The 24,037-nt window shown below is 37.9% G+C and overlaps 2 protein-coding genes across 3 annotated transcripts; both read left to right on the top strand.

Moving 5' to 3' along the window:
* The first annotated feature begins 480 nt into the window (after positions 1–480).
* On the top strand, positions 481–6,325 carry LOC115929243 (cyclin-dependent kinase 11A-like). The gene is made up of 4 exons (XM_030997865.1): positions 481–629; positions 1,936–2,584; positions 3,041–3,183; positions 4,220–6,325. The coding sequence occupies exons 2-4, from the start codon at positions 1,960–1,962 to the stop codon at positions 5,222–5,224; spliced, it is 1,773 nt and encodes a 590-aa protein (XP_030853725.1). The 5' UTR covers positions 481–629; positions 1,936–1,959; the 3' UTR covers positions 5,225–6,325.
* Positions 6,326–8,562: 2,237 nt separating this feature from the next.
* On the top strand, positions 8,563–23,086 carry LOC752318 (golgin subfamily A member 6-like protein 22). Of its 2 annotated transcripts, none has more exons than XM_030997552.1 (2): positions 8,563–8,674; positions 20,942–23,086. In XM_030997552.1, the coding sequence occupies exon 2, from the start codon at positions 20,966–20,968 to the stop codon at positions 22,559–22,561; it is 1,596 nt and encodes a 531-aa protein (XP_030853412.1). In that variant the 5' UTR covers positions 8,563–8,674; positions 20,942–20,965; the 3' UTR covers positions 22,562–23,086. The 2 variants fall into 2 exon arrangements, with proteins under 2 accessions (XP_030853412.1, XP_030853411.1); XM_030997551.1 differs by lacking the exon at positions 8,563–8,674 and adding an exon at positions 17,786–17,918.
* Positions 23,087–24,037: the final 951 nt, after the last annotated feature.

Genomic DNA, 24,037 nt, shown 5'->3' with positions numbered 1-24,037 from the left:
TGTCTTCGATAAAACATTGTTAGGCTATATTTTTTTTCATATGAAGTAAAAAAAAAAAAAATGGATTGTAAAATTTAAAATGATTTGTTATATTATATTTTGTTCATGTAATGTTAAAATCCAATGAATTGTGAAATTGCGAACATGCATGCACAATAAATAATTAAATAAATAAATGATATTATGTGTATAGTTAAAATCAACATAATTAACACTGGTCAGGTTTTATTCTTTTGAATGCAAGTTATTACTTCCGGGTTTCTCTTCACTAGGTGAAACCATCCTAGTGTACACCACATACTAATCATAAAATATACCACATACTCATGATGTATATCGTACCACATGTGTAACACATTCTCTTAGCTACCATATGTCAGGATAAGTACGGACGGACTGAACTCTCTTCACCTATTCTCTATATCAAAACTACGCCATCTATTTCGCGAGACTTGTATAAATTCCACACGTTAGCAAGCGATGACGCGTCAGGAAGCCCACTCGTTGCAATCACAGTGTTACTCTCGGCTAGATCGTCTACGGTACAGAGACAATTCTGTCTGTGACAATTCTAATATTGATATAATTGGATATCTCCAGCAATACACGGATAACGTCAGCTAAAACTGGTAAGAAATATTGGAAATTACTTTGCACTGTCTTTGTTTCATACATATTTGTTGTATTTGTGAAAAACAATTTTTTGAGAGCGGACATGATTAGGGCGAAGGGATCGGGTATTCCCCGATAACCTTTCACCCAACGAACAATAACCTTTGAGACTATATTGTCTGCAGTGGTGTATCCAGGTGGATACCAGAGGGGGGGGGGGGGGGGGGGGCGGTAACCAACCCATATTCATGAAAACTAAGCTCTTTTTTGTGGGGGGGGGGGGGATGTGTTGTGACAGCAGGTTATGGAGCAAACAACTACAGAACGGTGTAAAATGTCCTTGTTTCATAAAATAAAGATGTGCGATTAAAAACTACGCTGCTATAGTTACCTACAGGAGGTTCCAACCCTCTGATGTCAGGAAGGGCGGGTTCTTAAAACAGTATTTATCTTCACGAATGAAATACATTGAATATTCTTTAGTAATACAAAATATATGAATAATCATAAATCATTGATATCCTATGTAATCAAATTTTGTTCTAATCGGACAAGATTTACATTCAGTATTTCAGATGTATAATAGAAAGAACATGAATGATGAATATCGCTAGAAACTCAACTTTTAAGAATGACAAATTGTGTTTCTTTTTTTTTTTACAATACTTCCACACCAAAAGAATAACCCAGCAATTCGATTTCACAAAATATAAAATGTTTTCTGTTTTCAAGTGAGAAATTAATCTCGAAGGAAGTTTCTCGAAATAAGTGATACACTTGTACAAATCGAAAATATGTTCACGATTAGAATTGGTTTTATTTTCCGTATAAAAAAATTAAAATACATACAAGAATACAATTTACAAATATAATACAAATCAATAATTAAAAACGGCTGGAACTCTATATTCAGAGCAATTGTTAAAATAATAATAATAATAATATTTAATTTTTATAAAGCGCTTAATACAAATGTCTCTAAGCGCTTTACAAATATACTATTACTCCGGTCATTGGATTCAGTGCTTGCCCGCACACAATGTGTGCACAATCTCCACTCCCTGGGGAGCATTCCAGCCAGGCGTTACATGACGCTCTGTTCTTACAAGAGGTCCTTGACTAGCCGATTCAACTCTGTCTTGAATGGCATTAATTCATGACTTGGGCCCCTTGGCCTTGGCATCCCACTCTCTTATAACTTTATAAGTCATCTCGTTGCTTCTTTGAAATAAGTTCTATAGCTGTCATATCGATCTCCCACGATAGAAATCAGTTAAATCATGAAGTAAAATTATGTCCAATGTTTTCATCTTTCCATTACAGTACTCGTGACTATACAGATTCAAGATGTCTGACTTGACTGATGCAGCAGTAACACAGAGTGAGGAGGGCGTGACAGAACCTAAAGAATTAGGAGGACAATCTTCTACCAGTATGGATACTAAAGTTGTAGACTTTGTAGCTGTTGATGCCAAGGGTGTTACTCCTGAAGAGAGTACAACTTCAGAAAGCATGAGCGTAGATGGGATATCACAGGCATCAAACATTCAAGCATCGGGAGAGGAAGAGGAGCAAGATGGTCCTGGAGATGGAAGTACAGCAGAAGTCCAAGAAGAGAAGGTGAAAGGAGCGATGTCTGACGTGACTGATGCAGCAGTAACACAGAGTGAGGAGGGCGTGACAAAACCTCAAGAATTAGGAGGACAATTTTCTACCAGTACTGATACTAAAGATGATGATTGGGTAGCTGTTGATGCCAAGGATATTCCTCCTGAAGAGAGTACAACTTCAGAAAGCATGAGCGTGGATGGGATATCACAGGCATCAAACATTCAAGCATCGGGAGAGAAAGAGGAGAAAGATGGTCCTGGAGATGGAGGTACAGCAGAAGTCCAAGAAGAGAAGAAGGTGAAAGGAGCGATGGAGGATGATGGTGGAGAACAAGAGAGAATGAGAGTGGAAGAAGAAGAAAGGCAAAGAGAGGAAGAACGGAATAAAATGGAAGAGAAAAGGAGAGCAGAAGAAAGAAAAAGAGAGGAGGAAAGGAGAGTGGAAGAAGAAAGACTGAGAGAGGAAGAAAGGAAGAGAGCCGAAGAAGAAAGGCAAAGAGAGGAAGAAATGAAGAGAGAGGAAGAGGGAAGGCGGAGAGAGGAAGAAAAGAAAAGAGAGGAAGAAAAGAAAAGAGAGGAAGAAATTAAGAGAGTAGAAGAAGAAAAGCAAAGAGAGGAGGAAACGAAGAGAGAGGAAGAAGAAAAGCAAAGAGAGGAGGAAAAGAAGAGAGAGGAAGAAATTAAGAGAGCAGAAGAAGAAAGACTGAGAGAGGAAGAAATGAAGAGAGCAGAAGAAGAAAAGCAAAGAGAGGAGGAAAAGAAGAGAGAGGAAGAGGAAAGGCGAAGAGAGGAAGAAATACAGAGAGCTGAAGAAAAAAAGCAAAGAGAGGAGGAAAAGAAGAGAGCTGAAGAAGAAAAGCAAAGAGAGGAGGAAAAGAAGAGAGAGGAAGAAGAAAAGCAAAGAGAGAAAAAGAAGATAGAGGAAGAGGAAAGGCGAAGAGAGGAAGAAATGAAAGCGAAACTAGATGGAATTTTGACTGCGCGCAGTCGAAAATGATGCCTCCGCCATAGAGCAATTTAAACAAGTTTGGAGTTTAAATCTCCAGTGGTTCTTGAGATATCATGATAACAATCTCAATGTATGGAATTTCATAAGTTGACCTCTGTGACCCTTGACCTTTGACCTACGTGCTCCAAAATCTAATCAGATTGTCTTCCTATGGTGATACACACTATCATTAAGTTTGAAGTTTAAATCTCCAGTGGTTCTTGAGATATTATAACAATCTCAATGTATGGAATTTCATAAGTTGACCTCTGTGACCCTTGACCTTTGACCTACGTGCTCCAAAATCTAGTCAGATCGTCTTCCTATGGTGATACATACTATCCTTAAGTTTGAAGTTTTTACATCTCCAGTGGTTCTTGAGATATCATGATAACAATCTCAATGTATGGAATTTCATAAGTTGACCTCTATGACCCTTGACCTTTGACCTACGTGCTCCAAAATGTAATCAGATTGTTTTCCTATAGTGATACACACTATCACTAAGTTTGAAGTTTAAATCTCCAGTGGTTCTTGAGATATCATGATAACAATCTCAATGTATGGAATTTCATAAGTTGACCTCTGTGACCCTTGACCTTTGACATACGTGCTCCAAAATCTAATCAGATCGTCTTCCTATGATGATACATACTATCCTTAAGTTTGAAGTTTAAATCTCAAATGGTTCTTGAGATATCGCGCTAACAAACTCAATACAAGGAATTTCATAAGTTGACCTCTGTGACCTGTGACCTTTGACCTACGTACTCCAAAATCTAATCAGATCGTCTTCCTATGGTGATAAATACTATTCCCGAGTCTTAAGTTTAAATCTTAAATGGTTCTTGAGATATTGTGATAACGGTCAAACGGGACGGACGGACGGACGGACGGACGGACGGACGGACGTACGGACGGACGGACGTACGGACGGACGGACGGACGTACGGACGGACAACCCGAAAACATGATGCCTCCGGCACCACCTTCGGTGGCGGAGGCATAAAAAGTAAAGATAGACGAAGATAGACAGAGAGAAGGGTCAGCTCAAGTTGAGGAACTCCAAAAGGAAGGCGAAGGTACCGATGAAGCGGACCAAGCAATAGGGACAGAGACAATACCAACACCTGCTGAAGTGTCTGAAGGTACAGAGCTAACCCGACGTAAAGTGGCAAGTAAGGATACCCCTCGTGATTCTGCAACTGACCAAGGTGAAAGTAAAGGTCCAGCACCATCATCAGATGGATCTATTTGGAAATATGGATCTATTGTAGTCTTGATCTCCATTTCAGTTTTCATAGCTGGTTTCATCATTTTTCCCAAAGCACCACCACCAGCTCCGGACGAAACCGCTCATTCTGACATGGGTGACTGTTTGAGAAAGCGTTCAGAACGAGAGGATGTTCTTTACGAAGAGATTGAATCTTTAAGCAAGAAATTTCCATCATTAGATCAACCATCACTGGAAACAATAGGTGGTGCATCATGGGCACACGTCCAAGACAAGGAAGAGTTGGTTAGACCTGTAGTCTTACTTCTGGTTAGTCAGCCAGATCATGTCAAAGCTAACGACGTCGCCGAAGAAGTAGCAAACATGTACTCCAACGTGTACCATAAATCGCGTGGAGACATCGTGCGGGTTGACGGTGATGACTTCGAAGACGGTACTGCAGACCAGGTGAAGAAAGACATAGACGCGAAGATAAAGTCTGGGTTGAACGGCTGTGCTAGTGTGGTTATCATCAAAGATCTCGATGAACTCCAACCGTGCTCGATCATATTATTCCATGGCTACTGTGATAACGATGGAGCACCGTACAAGGATGCTGTCTTCATCTTCACCATGACGCTAGATGATACTATCCCGGAGGACACCAGCAAACTGGAGACTGAAAAGATCATTCAGGAACATCTTGAGCAGCACTTGCGTCAATGTCCAGAAGAGTTCCCCAAAGACAAAATTGCAGCAATGAATAGTCGTCTCGCCAACAACATAGTCATGCTTAATTAATTAAATTACCGAGCAATGATTTCGACTTCTACTGATACTTAAGATTGTAATACCAACTTAGTAGAAGTGCCACATTGTGTAACAAATGGCAACTGCAAATCGATTATAAATCAAATAGTTTTACAGTTGCGTCATGCATGTATACCTGTTATAGATAAAATGTACTTCGAACATTGATTTAGTCATGCATAACATTGCAGGGAATGTTTACTTTATTGATACAGTACAAATATTTCAAGAAACATGTCGTCAACTCATCGATGATTCACAGATAAATGCACTCAATATTTGTAGAGGTCTCTGTACATCAATAACATGTAGAGAAGGCGGATATGAGATATAGCAAAGGTAAATATAAATCGAAGCCTCGTTCTTATTATAATTCTTTGAGTTTGAATTTTCTCCGTAGAAATGTCTAATGCTGTACATGTACAAACAATTATATGATTGCAATTGATATGATCATCGCAAACAAGTGAAGCCAATAAACAAATTCCGTACTCAAATGTGAGGACTATTTTTCACCTTTTGCCTGTACAGATTTAAACGCTATATATGCCTATAAACTATCAATATATCATAATCTGTTAAAGGAATTCCGATAATACCACTCGATATGTTATACCTGACTAGATTGAGAAAATTCCATCAGACAATTTTCAGTATTTTCTTGTTACTTTCTCATTCTCACCAAAATTATAACTTTGAGAAAAATTGTTCATGCTATACTCTACTATTAGTTCAATAGACAGTCAAACTCGAATGCGATCTCTCATGTTGTGCACAAATTAATCAGCACTCCTCTTTTTTCTTTAGTGAAAAAAAAACGAGTGATGTAGTATCTGCCCATTCCGGATTGCACTCATTTGATAAACTAGATTAAATCTAGTATTGTGTATCTTTTTAGTTTTTACAAATGATTAATGAATTATATTATTATCATAAAATGTCAGCGATATCCATTCTTGTAATATTCATAATATTTCACCTACATTTGAGTGATTGCGTGATATATGTGAGGGTGTGGGCGGTGTATTTGTATGGTGTGCGGTGGTGGAATATTTTGTCGAATAAAAGAAATGTCGCATCATTTAATAGAAATTTAAAAACTCATTTGTTTTCTTTGTAATTGTTATATATTTTTTTTTAAAATTTTTTTTTATTAGAGTGTAATGCACTTGGAGAGTATATAACTATTCTGTTTTTATTTTAAAATGTAAAGCGCCTTGAGCATGTTCATGTAAAGGCGTTATATAAATACCAATATGTATGTATGTATGTATGTATGGAGACTAAGGGTTGAAAGTGTTAGATTAAAAAAACACGATAGTTTCAATGATGCAGTGCTCATGCACTTTTATCAAATACAATTTGAAAATATTCAGCAATTGAATTAAAATTGATCATAACCGAGAGAACGCTGTATATTGTGTTTTTTAAATATTTTGTCTTATGTGAAACTCCTATTGAAATCTAGGACTATTCAAATATCTCTTTTGAATATATGAATATTCATACTGTACTACGGCCAGTCTTCACAACCCTGCAAATTGATAACAACCTTAATTCACTTCCTTCCATTCTTTCCATTACATATGTGATGCATGAGATAAGGTCGAATGATCTTAAATACATTTGTACCGATTACTATCATTCATAGAATATAAAAAAAAAGGGCACAAGATTTTCACTTTTTTATATTTTATACGATCATAGACATAATTATGCTCTGGTATAAATACCAAGGTCAGAGTTTGTATGCTCCTATACAATGATATAAAATATACAGAAAAGTGAGAGAGAGAGGGAGAGAGAGAGAGAGAACGAGTTTGTGTCCCTATAAAATGATGTAAAATAGAAAGAAAAATTGGGAGAGAGAGAAAAAGGGAGTGTTAACATGAAATGAATGTACTACAATTCCTTTCCACATTCTTCTCTTTCCTAATATCCTTGTCATTAAATCCACCTAATGAGACCGGTGCCCCCGCCCCCTTCCCTGCTCCCCTTACACCTGTACCTCGATACACGATGGTTGGATATACACCACTCCATTGCTTTATTTGGAAACAATTCTGGGCTCCAATCAGATTTACTAAGAATGAAAATGTCTTAAGGAGCCTCAAAGTTGAGTTTTATTTCAGAACAGAAGAATTAATTTCTAAATTTATGATATTATGCGTATACAAATTTACATCAAAGTAATTAAAACTAATCAGGTTTCATTCGTTTGATTGCAAGTTATTACTTCCGGGTTTCCCCACTAGGTGAAACCATCCTCATATCTACAGAGTGAGTCAGAAAAAATGTCCCACTCGTTAACATTAGGTACCATTTTCATTTGAATCTCTGCATGCATGACTGAACATCAGACAATCTTTACAAGACTGCCAGATCTCACTTGCGCCAAGTTGCTGGGTGAGGAATAAAATAGTGTTGTGAACAAAGACAGCCAGACATACAAACACACACACACACACGCACCCACAAACACACGCACAGGCACATGTTACACACATTAATTGTTAATGTACCTACGTATTGAGATAGCACATTGGATTCACGTGCACTTCATGATGATGATGATGTTGATGATGACGGATCATGATGATGAAGATTAAGATGATGACGATGATGATGATGATATGATGGTGGTAATGAATGTGTACTAAAGAGAAAGATTGTCAGGGAAATGCCACTTGAACATTCAGGGATCTTGATAAAAATTAGTGCTTAATCAGAAAAGGGGAAATTATGAAACAATTGTTACCGTGTGTGTTGCGTTTGCGTGTGTGTATGCGTGTATGTGTGCGTGTGTGCGTGCGTGCGCGCGCGCGCGCGTGTGTGTGTGTATCTGTCTGACTGTCTTTGTTCAATGCACTGTTTTATTCCTGACCCAGTAACTTGGCGCAAGTGAGATCTGGCAGTCTTGTAAAGATTGTCTGATGTTCAGTCATGCATGCAGAGATTCAAATGGAAATGGTACCTAAATGTACTGGGAGAATAACTCTATCAAGACATATCATGAAACCCATGATTAAATATTCATACTTCAAACAATAAAAAGTGGGTCATATTTCTGACTCACTCTGTATAACATAATAATCATATAATACACCACATACTCATCATGTATTATATACCACATGTGTAACAGATTCTTTTAGCTACCATATGTGAGGAGAGGTAAACTCTCGCCATCTCTTCATCAAAAGTACGCCATCTATTCGCGAGACTTGTATACATTCCACACTTTATCAAGCGATGATGCGTGAAAGTCGTCCACTCGTTGCAATCACAGTAATACCAGGGAGGTGTCACTTATTACCTCCCTGGTATTACTCTAGGTTTGACCGTCTACGGAAACGGACAGAGACGATTCGGTCTGTGACAATTCTAATATTTATAAAATTGGATATCTCCAGCAATACACGGACAACCTCAGCTAAACTGGTAAGAAATATTGGAAAATACTTTTCACTGTCTTTATTTCATACCTATTCGTTGTATCCGAGGGGTAGTGGAAACATTTTTGGGCTTCCTCAAGAGCAGACATGACAACTTTTAAGACTATAATGTCTGCAGGGGTGTATCCAGGGGGGGGGGGGGGGCGGTGACCAACCCCGGAAATCTACGCATTTTTCTGCTTAAAGTTGTAAGATATATATTTCAAAATTGTACATAGAGTTACGTTCACGTCGGTGCTGGTTGTTATTTCTATAGTAAAGGAGTAAAGGATTTTACCCCGCCTTCAAGCTCAGCTTTTATGTGGTAATCCTTCTTGATGATTATCTCATGGTATCATTACAATGTATATATATTACGTTGATGATGCATTATCATATGATTCGTTCATTATCATGATTAAGTTGTAACGAGTTTTTTCAACTCTGGAAAAGACCATGAAGAAAAATAGTTACGTTCACGTCGGTGCAGGTTGTTATTTCTATAGTAAAGGATTTTACCCCGGCTTCAAGCTTAGCTTTTGTGTGGTAATCCTTCAAAATGTATCAAAAAGTAACAAAATGTATCAAAAGGTATCTAAATGTGTTCCACGTCATCAAATAATTGTCATCAAATCATCTTCAGATTTATCTTGAACCTTGCTAAGTTAATCACTTAAGCAGCTTTGGGATGGGATGCATTGTAGGTGATGCTAAAGAACGGTGTAAAATGTCATAAAACAGTGATGTGCGATTGAAAACCATTCTGACATAGCTTACAGCATTCTGGAATCTACAGAAGGTTACAACCCTTCGATGACAGGAAGAGCGGGTTATTAAAACAGTATTTCTGTTCACGAATGAAATACATTGAATATTCTTTAGTAATACGAAATATATGAATACTCATTGATATCCTATGTAATCAAGTTATGTTTAAATCGAACAAGATCTACATTCAGTATTTCAGATGTTGTATAATATAGAAAGGACATGAATGATGAATATCGCTAGAAACTCAACTTTTAAGTAGGAAAAATGTTGTTTTTTCTTTAACAATATTTTTCAGAACAAAAGAACATCCAATCAATTTGATTTAACAAAATATGAAATGTAAGGATACCTATTTAATAATTTGAATACGTATTTGATTTCGTAGCTGTTTTCAAGTGAGAAATTAATCTCGAAGGAAGTTTCTCGAAACGAGAGTTATTGTTTGTTTGTTTTTCTTTCCGAAATCCATATATACCTACAAGTTTTTTTTTAAATACATATATAACACATTTCAAATAATAAGAAAGTAAGTAAATGTGTAAAGTATAGACAAACGGTTAGATAAGCCATTTCAGTACCATTTTCAAAATCAAGCGCGGATCCAGGATTTCTGAGGGGGGGGGGGGGCCCAAATTTGAAATTATGCGAGCCAAATATTGGTACGTTATGGTGACCAACAGTGACGTAATGGGGGGGGGGGGCGAGTTTCCCCCTCCCAGGCTTTGACGTTTCATTATATTATTAGAGAAAGAAGACGATTCGTTGTACCGTTCTCGAAAATAATTCTCGTCTGAATTTAGTTTTTCTCCTCCCCCTCCTGCGCGAAGCGCGGAAGCTTTGACGGTTTTTACGATTTATAAAATTATTAGAGAAAGAAGACGATTCGTTGTACAGTTCTCGACTCTTAATCCTTGTCTAAATTCAGCCCCCCCTCCCCCTCCTGCGCGAAGCGCGGAAGCTTTGACGTTTTATTAAACTATTAAAGAAAGAAGATGATTCGTACCGTTCTCAAAAATAATTCTCGTCTGAATTTAGTTTTTCCCCTCCAGCGCGAAGCGCGGAAAACGTTACGATTTATTAAATTATTAGAGAAAGAAGACGATTCGCTGTACAGTTCTCGACTCTTAATCCTTGTCTAAATTCAGTCCCCCCCCCCTCCCCCTCCTGCGCGAAGCGCGGAAGCTTTGACGTTTTATTAAACTATTAAAGAAGACGATTCGTTGTACCGTTCTCGACCCTTTATCCTCGTCTGATTTCAGTTCCCCCCCCCCCTCCCATGCGAAGCGCGGAAGCTTTTACGTTTCATTAAATCATTAGAGAAAGAAAACGATTCGTTGTATAGTTCTCGACTCTTAATCCTTGTCTAAATTCAGTTCCTCCCCTCCCCCTCCTGCGCGAAGCGCGGAAGCTTTGACCTTTTATTAAACTATTAAAGAAAGAAGACGATTCGTTGTACCGTTCTCGACTCTTAATCCTCGTCTGAATTCAGTTCCCCCCCCCCCTCCCGCGCGAAGCGCTGAAGCTTTTACGTTTCATTAAATCATTAGATAAAGAAGACGATTCGTTGTACTGTTCTCGACCCTTTATCCTCGTCTGATTTCAGTTCCCCCCCCCCCTCCCGCGCGAAGCGCGGAAGCTTATACATTTCATTAAATCATTAGAGAAAGAAAACGATGCGTTGTACCGTTCTCTATACTCTTAATCCTTGTCTGAATTTCAAAGAGGTGGGGTCGAGTCGGCGGAGCCGGCCCTGGAAGCTCAGGGGTTTTAGGCGTTTAATTAAGGTCAGATGAGCATATTTTTGTGTATACCTTATTATTTTGTGACACTGGCAAGTCACTATTTCGCGTGGGGTCCAGGGGGCGGAGCCCCAAAAAATCAGGGGTTTTAGGCATTAAATTACCGTCAGATGATCATATAAGGGCCCGCCGTAGGGCCCTAGATGGAATCCAGGGGGCAAAGCCCCCGGAAGCTTAGGGGTTTTAGGCATTTAATCACGGTCAGATGAGCATATTTTGATGCCTCGAGGCTCTCGATCCCCGCCGTTCCTCGGGCCCTGACATGTAGGAATCTCAAGAATCATATTTTTTGCCTGGTTGTAAATTTAGGATTTTTTTTTATTTTCCAACAAACACATACAAACGTATAATTTACTAAAAAGTAAGGAAAAATTTCGGAAATTATGTCATTTCAGCATTATTTGTAATACACCGTTGTGGAATCAGAAATAAACCACGTTTGAATTTGATTTCCCCTAAGCCCCCCCCCCCCCTCTATCAGTACGCCAGTATCTCCTCTTTTCCTTTTTTTTCTTTCCCTTTCCTTCCTTCTCTCTTATTTTTTTTTGATTGGGGGGGGGGGGGGGGTTGACAGCCTGGGAGGCAAGGCCCTTTCGGCCCCCCCCCCGATCTCCTTCTTCCCCCTTTACTTTTCTTCTTCCTCTTCTTTCTTTCCCTTTTTCTCCTTTTTCCTTTCTTTTCCTTCTTCTCTCTTTTTTTTTTTTTTTTTTTTTTTTGCGGGGGGGGGGGGCCAAGGCCCGCTCGGCCCCCCCCCCCCCTGGATCCGCGCCTGTTCAAAATGGTCCTGTTCTTCCATGGGGTCCAAAAGCAAAAATCATATTAATTTACATACAATATCAATTTTTTAGATAAACAAATCATAGTAATTTACCTATACACTACCCCCTTATCGATCCCCCTAACCTCACCACCCCTCCCGCTACCCCTTCCCAAGTCCTCCAGGGTATATTATCTCTGTCATAACATTTCAAACTGAGCTTTTTATTTCTTTAATAAATATAGCCAAACTTCTTGATTGTCGAGTGTGCATAGATAATCGTACGCTTACAATTCTGTGTTTTCGGTTTAGGCTAAACTATTTACGTGTGCATACTGTTGGGTTCATTGAATTATACATGGAAAAAGTCTTGAAATAGAACAGTGAGAGAACAGAGAGCGAGCGAGGGAGAGATAGAGTAAAAGAGAAAGGGAACCAAATGAGAAAGAACAATTTAATGGTGAGAGATATAAACAATGATGTGAGATAGTGTGTGTGTGAACGAGAGAGAGAGAGAGAGAGATGGAGATAGGGAGAAAGAGTTTTTTTTTTGGGGGGGGGGTACAGTGCCCTTTTTTCAAATGCCCCTTTTTATATAGGGAAGTTCCCTTTTAACTTTGTAAGAAATGCCCCTTTTTCCATAGGAAAAGTGCCCCTTACCCTTTTCACCTCTGATAAGTGCCCCTTTAATTTTGACACGCCCCCTTTTCCTTTGACAAGTTTCCATTTTCCTTTGCAATAAGTGCCCCTTTTTTTACTTTTGAGAAGTGCCCCTTCACCTCTGATAATTGCCCTATCTAAATTTGAGAGGTGCCCCTATTAACACAATTATCGGTGCCCCTTTCCCTTCAACAAATGCACATTTCCTTTATTATAAGTGCCTCTTTTTCATTCTCATAAGTGCCCCTATTAAAATATGTTCAATGCCCCTTTTCAGGTGTGATATGTGACCCTTTTCACCTCTGATAATTGTCCTTTTAACTACGATACAATTCCCGCAAGTGCCCTTTTTGTTATTGCCCCCCCCCCCCCCCCCCCCCCGCTTTGGAAGTCGCTCCGCCGCCCCTGGACGTCATATTGCTCAAGTTGTCAAGGTGATGCATCCTCTCCACACTGCGCGCATCCATTGTCTTAGCCTATTGTCTTAGTGCATTGTGACGTCATATTGCTCAAGTTGTCGAGGTGATGCATCCTCTCCACACTGCGCGCATCCATTGTCTTAGTGCATTGTGACGTCGCAGCTTCGGTACTGAGCATGTGCAGAAACCGTAACCATGGTGAATAATCCATGGACTAAGTTAGGCCAGGTTTAAACCATGGATCAGTTAGGCCACCTTTCGAGAAATGAAAATGACTTAGGTCAGCGGCCTAAGTTAAGCCTGGCCTAACTAAACCACGGTTTAACTTAGGCCAGGTTTAACTTAGGCCGCTTTCGAGAATACCACCCAATTAGTAAATCTAATGGCATATAGTTTGTAGTCTTAACAACAAAGTTCTCTTTCAAATATACAGGTGCCAAATCGTGAAACATTTTATACACCAAAGAATAACTGTGCCTAACTTGTCTATTTTCTAAAATTTCCCAATTTAAAATATCATGAATTTCACTAAAAATACCTAGATATTTAAATTTGTCAACTTTAACAATTTCATTATCATTTATTTTTAAGTTCAACCTACTGTGTCTGTTCAACATATATTTAGTGCCTATCAGGATACCAACAGTCTTAGTTCAATTTATTTTCAACTTATTACAATACATCCAAGAATATAACTTATGCAATTCAATATTCAAAACATTTTCAATATTACAAGGGTCTTTATCAGAATAATATATAACGGTGTCATCTGCATAAAGGTGAACCGAACATTTTTCAAAACAAGAGGGCATATATCATTAATAAGTATAAGAAATAATATGGGGCCGAGAATAGATCCCTGAGATACCCCGTGTGTAAGGGGTAGTTCTGACGATAGCGTATTATTAATCGAAGTAATTATGTGTCTACCATTTTAATAGCTCCTAAACCAATTCAAAGATAAACCCTGTAGACCAACACAAGAGGTTAATTTTGCCAGAAGAATTCCGTGGTCCGCTAAGTCGAAAGCCTTTTGAAGATCAACAAAAACAGTGCCTTTGTCCAGTGACATGAGCCAACCATCCGTAACTTTTATAAGTGTAGTGATCGTCGAATGATTAAACCTAAACCCCCGATTGTTGTTTGGCCAAACTATTATTGTTCGGTAAGAAACGGGTGAGTTGCCGCTGTATAACTCTTTCTAAAAGCTTCGACATACAAGGTATTAAAAGAGAAATCGGTTTATAATGATCAGGATTAACTTTATCTCCCTTCTTAAATAATGGAATTATCTTGCCTATTTTCCACCTAGTTGGAACCACACCTTCACTCATTGACCTATTTATTAAGTATGTGATGCTTCGAACTATTTCGGGCCCACACAGTTTCAAAATGAAGGTACTAATCCCGTCAACACCAGTAGACTTCTTATTCTTTAAAGCAAAAATTTCTTTAAGAATATCAGCTATATCGACGGAGACAATTCAAAAGAATTCTCATAGTTTACAGGCCTTTCTTCTAAAATAGGAACATATTCATTTGTACATAATGATACTAGCAGCTACATTGGCAAAGTGTTTATTAAATTCGTTAGCAATTTTATCATTTTTACTATTCTATACTATTAATAGAATCTTTCGATTTATTAGGCAACAATAACTTTTAAATTTCCCAAGAATTGTAACGACTTTGGCAGTCACGTATTTTATCAGAATAATATCGTTTCTTTGCTTTTTTAAATTTCATATGTAACTCTATTCCTCATCTTTCCAATCATCTTCATTCCTAGTTACTTTTGCTTTCTTCTTCATTTAATCACGATGTTTCATCAAATCAAAAAAACAAAATAGCCTTATTTGGCATATGTTTATCTATATCTATATGTAAATTATTATACATCTTGTGAAAGAGTGTTTTATCCCAAATCATTTGGTATCATTTCGTGTGGTATGTGTTCACGCTTGGATGAACATGAGGCATTGTTTGCGAGAGTGCAAAAATCGACTTGCGCCAAAGTTGCTTATGTGATGTTTGAATAAAACAATTGGGATAAGGGTACTAACTCGGTCTTTGCAGATTAATATAACATCCCTAACAGGATTTATCATGCCACACATATCAACTATCGAATATCAACAAACATGTGTGCGCGCCTGTGTGCGTGAGTGTGTGTGTGTGTGCGCGCGCGTGTGTGCGTGTGTGTGTGTGGTTATGTGTGTTTGTTAAAAAAAAAAAAAAAAAATTGTTAAAAAAAAAAAAAAAGTGTTTGCAATTTAAAGGAATGTAGATGACATATTTGTAAATGCTACCGGTATATATTAGCTTTAAGTATCAGCAAAGAGCAAATGAATTATACAACTCTTCTTTGCACAACGAAGAAATATATATTTATAGAACAATAATGGTGTGGTAATCAGACATATAATCTTTATACTGTTACTTTGACTAGGAGATTATTTATCTACTCCTATAGACCTAGTCAAAGTAACAACATAAAGATTATGTATTTATAATACGATAGGTATACCAAAGGCTTCAAGATTGTTTAATTGTTTCCAGTGCAAGATTAATCTATATATATATAAACCAGTGTTAAAATAGTTGTCATGGAGTTAATCAAAGCTGGAAATGGGTAATTTTGCCTAGCCACGGCGTTTTACAAAGAAATCTTTCCGTCAATTGGTGCAACCGAATGTATTGCTTATGCCATGTGAAGTACATTTAAAGTGACTCGGTGATATTGTTGAAGGTTGATAAAAACACTGCGTAATTTTGTAATGAAATGTTACTTATTATACTCCTTCTACTGTACTAACCCTCTAACATGGAAAAAATCTTGAAAAATTCTCAAACCCCAAAGATATTTATGGTTTTCTTTGAAGGCGTCACTGTGTGACAGTAAAGTGGTTGTGACAGTAAATTCTCCCAACCAATTTTTGAATTTTCCCAACCATTTTTCCATAAAAATAAAACATAAAACAGGCTTTTAAAAATATGTTGATAAGATCAGTTTTTCCCAATTTGTATTAATATCATTAACTAGCATTGAAGTCACTACCTTAGCACACTTTCTCTATCATCTAAACAATGTAACCTAGTACATTTAAATTTATTGTTAGCATTTAAAGCTGTCGCTAGGAAGTTCAATTGTATGCATATGCCAAATTATGAAGAAATCCATTCTATTCATAGTTGCATTCGTTACAATGCCTGGTTGATTGATGTAGCAATAAAAATAACATCAGCTTGCCTTCACAACTATGTGTATACGTGTAACATCATTCGTCATTATGTCAAGAGAGAACAAACGTAAGACCAAGTAGATAGAAAGCTATAGAAGATTGTGTACTGTGAACGTGAGATGTTGCTCTGGTCCTCTTGAAGAAAAACAGCCATCAATGGAACGGGAAAGCATGGCACAGACCAAAGAGAGGTGGGAGAGAGAGAGAGAGAGAGAGAGAAACAGAGAGAGAGATAGATGGGGAAACAGAGAGAGAGTGGGGAGACGAGAGAAAGAGATCTGGGGCCCGTTCCTAGAAACCGTCATAAGTCTAACTTCTTGACTATCCCATTGAAACGCGTACACACGTTTCAATGGGATAGTCAAGAAGTTAGACTTATGACGGTTTCTAGGAACGGGCCCATGGAGAGGTAGACAAGGGGGGGGGGGGGGGGGTGGAATTAACAAGAGAGTGAGCATGGTATAAGAAGTTTCTTTATAATGTCCAATACGACCGCATATCTTAAGAAAACGTTTCAAACAAAAAACTATCTCAATACAAAGTACAAATGTACAAAGCTTGTTGTATTAGAAGAGGTCATAATAATGTATTAAAAGGCATTGCAGTTGATAGCTAAATTTTTTGCCCGAGTTGATAAATTTGCTATTGTGTGGAATTGATTGCTAGCAAGCAGAGGCGCCGATGTTTTGTCATGGGGAAGAGGTAAGGGGTGTGTGACCGCTCCCATAAGCTTTTATTACATTGTTTTGTAGTATACAAATTATAAACCCTCCCCAGTTACGGTGCGAGTCCTACAATAACAAGGAGTGGGGGCATAGAGAAAGAGATGGTTAGAGAGATAGAGATAGAGAAATACAACATGAAATAAATAGAATTAAATTCCTTTCCTATTCTTCTCTTTCTTAATATCCTTGTCATTACATCCACATAATGAGACAAGTGCCCCCGCCCCTTCCCCGCCACTTCCCTGCCCCCCCCCCTACACCTGTGCATCGATCCTCAATGGTTGGATCTACACCACTCCATTGCTATTTTTGGAAATAATTCTGGGCTCCAATTAGATTTATTCAGAATAATAATGTCCTAATGAGCATCAGAGTTGAGTTTTATTTCAGAACAGAAGAATGAATTATTTCTAAATTTACGATATTATGCGTATATAGTTTACATCAAAGTTATTAAGACTGGTCAGGTTTCATTCGTTTGACTGCAAGTTATTACTTCCGGGTTTCCTTTCACTAGGTGAAACCATCCTCATATCTACCACATAATAATCATATAATATACCACATACTCATCATGTATTATATACCACATGTGTATCACATTCTCTTAGCTACCATTATGTGAGGAGAGGTAAACTCTCTCCGTCTCTCTATCAAAAGTACGCCATCTATTTCGCGAGACTTGTATACATTCCACACGTTAGCAAGCGATGACGCGTAAGGAAGCCCACTCATTGCAATCGCAGTATTACTCTCGGCTTGATCGTCTACGGTACTATAGAGACAATTCTGTCTGTGACTATATCTGTGACAATTCTAATATTTATACAAAGTCAATTGGATATCTCCAGCAATACACGGACAACCTCAGCTAACTGGTAAGAAATATTGGAAATTACTTTGCACTGTCTTGATTTCATACCTATTCGTTGTATCTGAGGGGTAGTCGGGGGGGGGGGGGGGTAGTAGAAACATTTTGGGCTTCCTCAAGAGCAGACATGATTAGGGTGAAGGGGTTGGGTATTCCCCAAGCTAATCTTGTACCCAACGAACGATTATTAATCCAAGTTATTATGCGTCTACCATTTAAAGATACTCTGTCCCTTTTGCAGCCAACATCAAATTCTGTAGAACTTTGCAGGAATTATGAAGATGTCATGTTTGTCGTATCTGTGAAATTTTAACGTTAGCAATGTCCTAATATTCAAATTATGCAAGGAAACACTTTTACTTGCTAGACTTCACTGTCAGACACTATTGAGTGACTGGCTGCCTTCTATTCTTCTTTGGTAATAACATACATAACATGAGCTGTAAAGAGTACATGAGCACTTGTCTACATCAATAACCCACTTCTTATAATGGCCAAAATTAAACTGATTGAATCTTTGCGCAGCATACAACGTACGACCATTCGGTACAATGGTCTGAAAATCAGACTATTACTTACTGGCTCTATAGCTCCTAAATCGATTCGACAACTAATAGTCGTTATTTTCCCACTTAAAGACATTTTCAAGCCCCCTTTTTTTAGGTAAGTTCTAAATTAGTATTACCTTTCAAATGCCGTTCGAATTTAACCTTTTCATTTGGGGGGCCTGCAAATGAGACATAGTACCTTTAAATAGCTTCTAAACCAATTCGAAGATGAACCCTGTAGACCAACACAAGAGGTTAATTTTGCCAGAAAATTCCGTGGTCTACTAAAGCCTTTTGAAGATCAACAAAAACAGTGCCTGTGTACGTGCCTTCGTCCAGTGACATGAGCCAATCATCCGTAACTTTTATAAGTGTAGTGATCGTCGAATGATTAAACCTAAACCCCCGATTGTTGTTTGGCCAAAATATTATTGTTCGATAAGAAACGGGTGAGTTGCCGCTGTATAACTCTTTCCAAAAGCTTCGACACACAAGGTATTAAAAGAGAAATCGGTCTGTAATGATCAGGATTAGCTTTATCTCTCCCTTCTTAAATAATGGAATTATCTTGCCTATTTTCCACCTAGTTCGAACCACACCTTCGCTAATTGACCTATTTTTTAAGTGATGCTTCGAACTATATCGGGCCCACACAGTTTAAAAATAAAGGTACTAATCCCGTCAACACCAGTAGACTTCTTATTCTTTAAAGCAAAAATTTCTTTAAGAACATCAACTATATCAACAGGGGATAATTCAAAAGAATTCTCACAGCATACAGACCTTTCTTCTAAAATAGGAACATATTAATTTGTACATATACTAACAGCTACATTTGCAAAGTGTTCATTGAATTCGTTAGCAATTTTATCATTTTTACTATTCATACTATTAATAATAGAATCTGTCGATTTATTGGGCACAATAACTTTAAAATTTCCCAAGAATTTTTACAACTTTGGCAGTCACGTATTTTATCAGAATAATATCGTTTCTTTGCATTTTTAATTTAATATTTCTCATCTTTCTATAACTTTTCCAATCATCTTCATTCCTAGTTATTTTTGCTTTCTTCTTCATTTTATCACGTTGTTTCATCAAATTAAAAATAAAATCATTAAAGGGATCGTTTAACAATGTTAAATCTGAGATACACGGTCCTACATGTTACCAATGTCTGTGATATGGTGTGATATTGAAGCCCTAAAAAAATCGCGCTTCAAAATGATCAAGAAGTGCCTCAAAAAAGTAAAAATCTTTGAGTGACCGGTTTTACCATACTCGTTTTCCCCAATAGACTGTAGTGTTATGAAAACCATTCGGCGAACGGTTTTCAAAATTTGTTAATTCCGATCATTAATATCTTGATAATCAGACAGGCGATCGGCTTGTAAAAGTCATGGAGTTCCTGATTGACCCAAAGGTTTATAATTATCATTGCAGCATGAGCTAAATCAAGGATTACTTCTAAAGGATCCAAGACAAAGTTACCGGATCCCTTTAAGCCATAACTCCCTTGCATGGCCACTAATAGTGCACACATATTGAAGGCATTTGATTTGGAATTGGCTCAAACAGCCTAATCTATTGTAACCGTATCAGCGGAAACAGCCATTGAATGAGCATGAACGTCTCTGTCAACTGCATTATTCATTAACCCTCAGAGGGGCTTCATATAGGGAAGGAGTGGGGGGGGGGGGGTGGTCACGGAATTTGCAGTCAGGATTACTTAATTTAATATTTATTCAGCAATAGAAATTATTGGACACTTTTGTTCATAACTTGTTATGTGACGACAATTTCTTTTCCCTGTTTGAAAGTTTGTTCATTTTTTTTCGTTGACTAATTTAGGGAAACTTTTCCAACACCCCCCCCCCTTCGAATCGTTTACGGTTTATAGAGTTGATCAGGATGCTTCTGTATACCCATATGAAAAATCTTTAGAGCAAGAGGAATGACAAACCATGAGCACATTGTAAGACTTGGAGTGCATTGGTTGGTGGAGTGTGATTTGTAGGCTATATTAACTGATTAGTATTATCTGTCTTGTGGGATATGAATGGATCTCCGGTCATCCGCCGGCTCTAACTGCCCTTTCTGAGAATTTACCTTCTTTTGTGACCCCTCTATATATAATAGACACATAATATATAACTTCTTTTCAATTCTTGACCAGCCGATGAAAAATATTGTGGAAGAGAAAAGAAATAATTCGAAATTTATATGCAAGTGAATATTTTTCTTCTTTAAATGTGTAACGTTATTTGCAATATATTTTATACGAAAATGTATTTGTAACCTTGTATGGAAATGTTAAAGTTCACTTGCAAATTTATTTAGGCCTATGTCAAGATTATTTGTATAATATGTTATAAATTATGTACAATTTTCTTTATGAGAGAAGAGAATAAAAACCTATGAAAAAAAAAAATAATAATCATGAAGTGAAATAATGTCCAATGTTTTCATCTTTCCATCACAGTATTCGTGAATATACAGACTCAAGATGTCTGACTTGACTGATGCAGCAGTGAAACAGAGTGAGGAGGGCGTGACAGAACCTCAAGAATTAGGAGGACAATCTTCTACCAGTATGGATACTATAGTTGATGACTTTGTAGCTGTTGATGCCAAGGATGTTACTCCTGAAGAGAGTACAACTTCAGAAAACATGGATGGGATATCACAGGCGTCAAACATTCAAGCATCGGGAGAGAAAGAGGAGCAAGATGGTCCTGGAGATGGAGGTACAGCAGAAGTCCAAGTAGACAAGAACGTGAACGGAGTGATGGAGGATGATGGTGGAGAACAAGAGAGAATGAGAGTGGAAGAAGAAGGAAGGCAAAGAGAAGAAGAACGGAATAGAATGGAAGAGGCAAGGAGAGCAGAAGAAAGAAAAAGAGAGGAGGAAATGAGAGTGGAAGAAGAAAGACTGAGAGAGGAAGAAATGAAGAGAGCAGAAGAGGAAAGGCGGAGAGAGGAAGAAATAAAGAGAGCTGAAGAAGAAAAGCAAAGAGAGGAAGAAAAGAAGAGAGAGGAAGAACAAAGACTGAGAGAGGAAGAAATGAAGAGAGCTGAAGAAGAAAAGCAAAGAGAGGAGGAAAAGAAGAGAGAGGAAGAGGAAAGGCGGAGAGAGGAAGAAATGAAGAGAGCTGAAGAAGAAAAGCAAAGAGAGGAAGAAAACAAGAGAGAGGAAGAACAAAGACTGAGAGAGGAAGAAATGAAGAGAGCTGAAGAAGAAAAGCAAAGAGAGGAGGAAAAGAAGAGAGAGGAAGAACAAAGACTGAGAGAGGAAGAAATGAAGAGAGCTGAAGAAGAAAAGCAAAGAGAGGAGGAAAAGAAGAGAGAGGAAGAACAAAGACTGAGAGAGGAAGAAAAGAAGAGAGCTGAAGAAGAAAAGCAAAGAGAGGAGGAAAAGAAGAGAGAGGAAGAGGAAGAGGAAATGCGAAGAGAGGAGGAAATGAAGAGAGCAGAAGAAGAAAAGCAAAGAGAGGAGGAAAAGAAGAGAGAGGAAGAGGAAGAGGAAATGCGAAGAGAGGAAGAAATAAAGAGAGCTGAAGAAGAAAAGAAAAGAGAGGAGGAAAAGAAGAGAGAGGAAGAAATGAAGAGAGCAGAAGAGGAAAAGCGAAGAGTAGAAGAAAGGGAAATAGAGGAGGAAAGGAAACGAGAGGAAGAGAAAAGGCAAAGAGAGCAAGAAAGGAAGAGAGCTGAAGAAGAAAAGGTTAGAGAGGAAGAAATGAGAGCGAAAGAAGGAAAGCAAGACGAAGATAGAGTTGAGGAACTTCAAATGGAAGGCGAAGGTACCGATGAAGTGGACCAAGCAATAGGGACAGAGACAATACCAACACCTGCTGAAGTGTCTGAAGGTACAGAGCTAACCCGACGTAAAGTAGCAAGTAAGGATACCCCGAGTGAGTCTGCAACTGACCAAGGTGAAAACAAAGGTCCAGCACCGTCATCAGATGGATCTATTTGGAAATATGGATCTATTGTAACCTTGATCGTCATATCAGTTTTCATAGTTGGTTTCATCATTTTTACCAAAGCATCACCGAGTGTTCCAGCTCCGGACGAAACCGCTCATTCGGACATGGGTGACTGACCAGGGTGACTGACAAGGGAGCACCGTACAAGGACGCTGTCTTCTTCTTCACGCGAGAAGATTCTTTCCCGGAGGACACCAGCAAACTGGGGATTCTTGAGCAACACTTGCGTCAATGTCTAAAAGAGTTTCCCCAAAGACAAAATTGCAGCAATGAATAGTCGTCTCGCCAACAACATAGTCATGATTGATTAATTAAATTACCAAGCAATGATTTTGACTTCTCCTGATCCTTCATATTATAAGACAAACCTGGGGGGGGGGGGGGTACCACATTGTGTTACACATATGATATTATGTATCTGTTCACAAATATTTAATGAATTATATCATAAAATGTCAGCGATATCTATAATTGTATATTCATAATATTTCACCTACATTTGAGTGATTGCGTGTTTATATGTGAGGGTGTGGGCGGTGTGTTTGTATGGTGTGCGGTGGTGGAATATTTTGACGAAAGAAAGGAGCGTGGAGACTGATGGTTGAAAATGTTAAATTAAAAAACAAACATGATAGTAACAATGATGCAGTGCTCATGCTCTTTCATTTGTTGATAGATCTTACGAGTCATTCTAATATTCAGTTTGCGATAGGTTCTGACTTTATCTTATTGTTTCTATTGTTGCAATTTAAAAGAATGTAGATGACATATTTGTAAATGCTACCGGTATATATTAGCTTTAAGTATCAGCAAAAAGCCATTGAATTACACAACATTCTTCTTTGCACAACGAAGAAATATATATTTATAGAACAATAATGGTGTGGTAATCAAACATATAATCTTTATACTGTTACTTGGACTAGGTCTAGGAGTAGGCCTAGAAGTAGTTTTCATAGATATTTATGAGTATCCAATACAAAACTTCTAATATTGAATTTATGAATGAATGTATAGATATTGTCCTATCTTCTGGAATAGTTCATGGCTCCTCAAATTCAGCTTCATACATATAATATGTAAAATTATTCGAGAGTTCTTACACAGTTATTGTGCACGTAACAACTACGTCGATCTGAAACCGATCTTACCGCATTACTTTAACAATGTTATTAACTCTTTGTATGCCACACATATAAATAATCTCCCTGTGCCACCCTGTATTTATCATGTACCAAAGGCTTCAAGATTGTTAAACTGTTTCCAGTGCAAGACTAATCTATACATATATACCAGTGTTTAAAAAGTTTTCATGGAGTTAATCAAAGCTGAAAATGGGTAATTTTGCAAAGCCACAGCGTTTTACAAAGAAATCTTTCCGTATTGGTGCAACCGAATTGATTGATCATGCCATGTAAAGTAATTTAAAGTGACTCGGTAATATTGTTGAAGGTTGACGAAAAAACTGCGTAATTTTGGTTTAAATGTTACTTAATATACTACTTCCATTGTACTAACCCTCTAACATGGACAAAATCCTTAAAAATTCTCAAACCACAAAGATATTTATGGTTTTGTTTGAAGGCGTCACT

This window comes from Strongylocentrotus purpuratus, unplaced genomic scaffold, assembly GCF_000002235.5.
Source record: "Strongylocentrotus purpuratus isolate Spur 01 unplaced genomic scaffold, Spur_5.0 spur5_scaffold_4, whole genome shotgun sequence".
NCBI lineage: Eukaryota > Metazoa > Echinodermata > Echinoidea > Camarodonta > Strongylocentrotidae > Strongylocentrotus > Strongylocentrotus purpuratus.
This window is presented reverse-complemented; position numbering and strand designations above follow the sequence as displayed.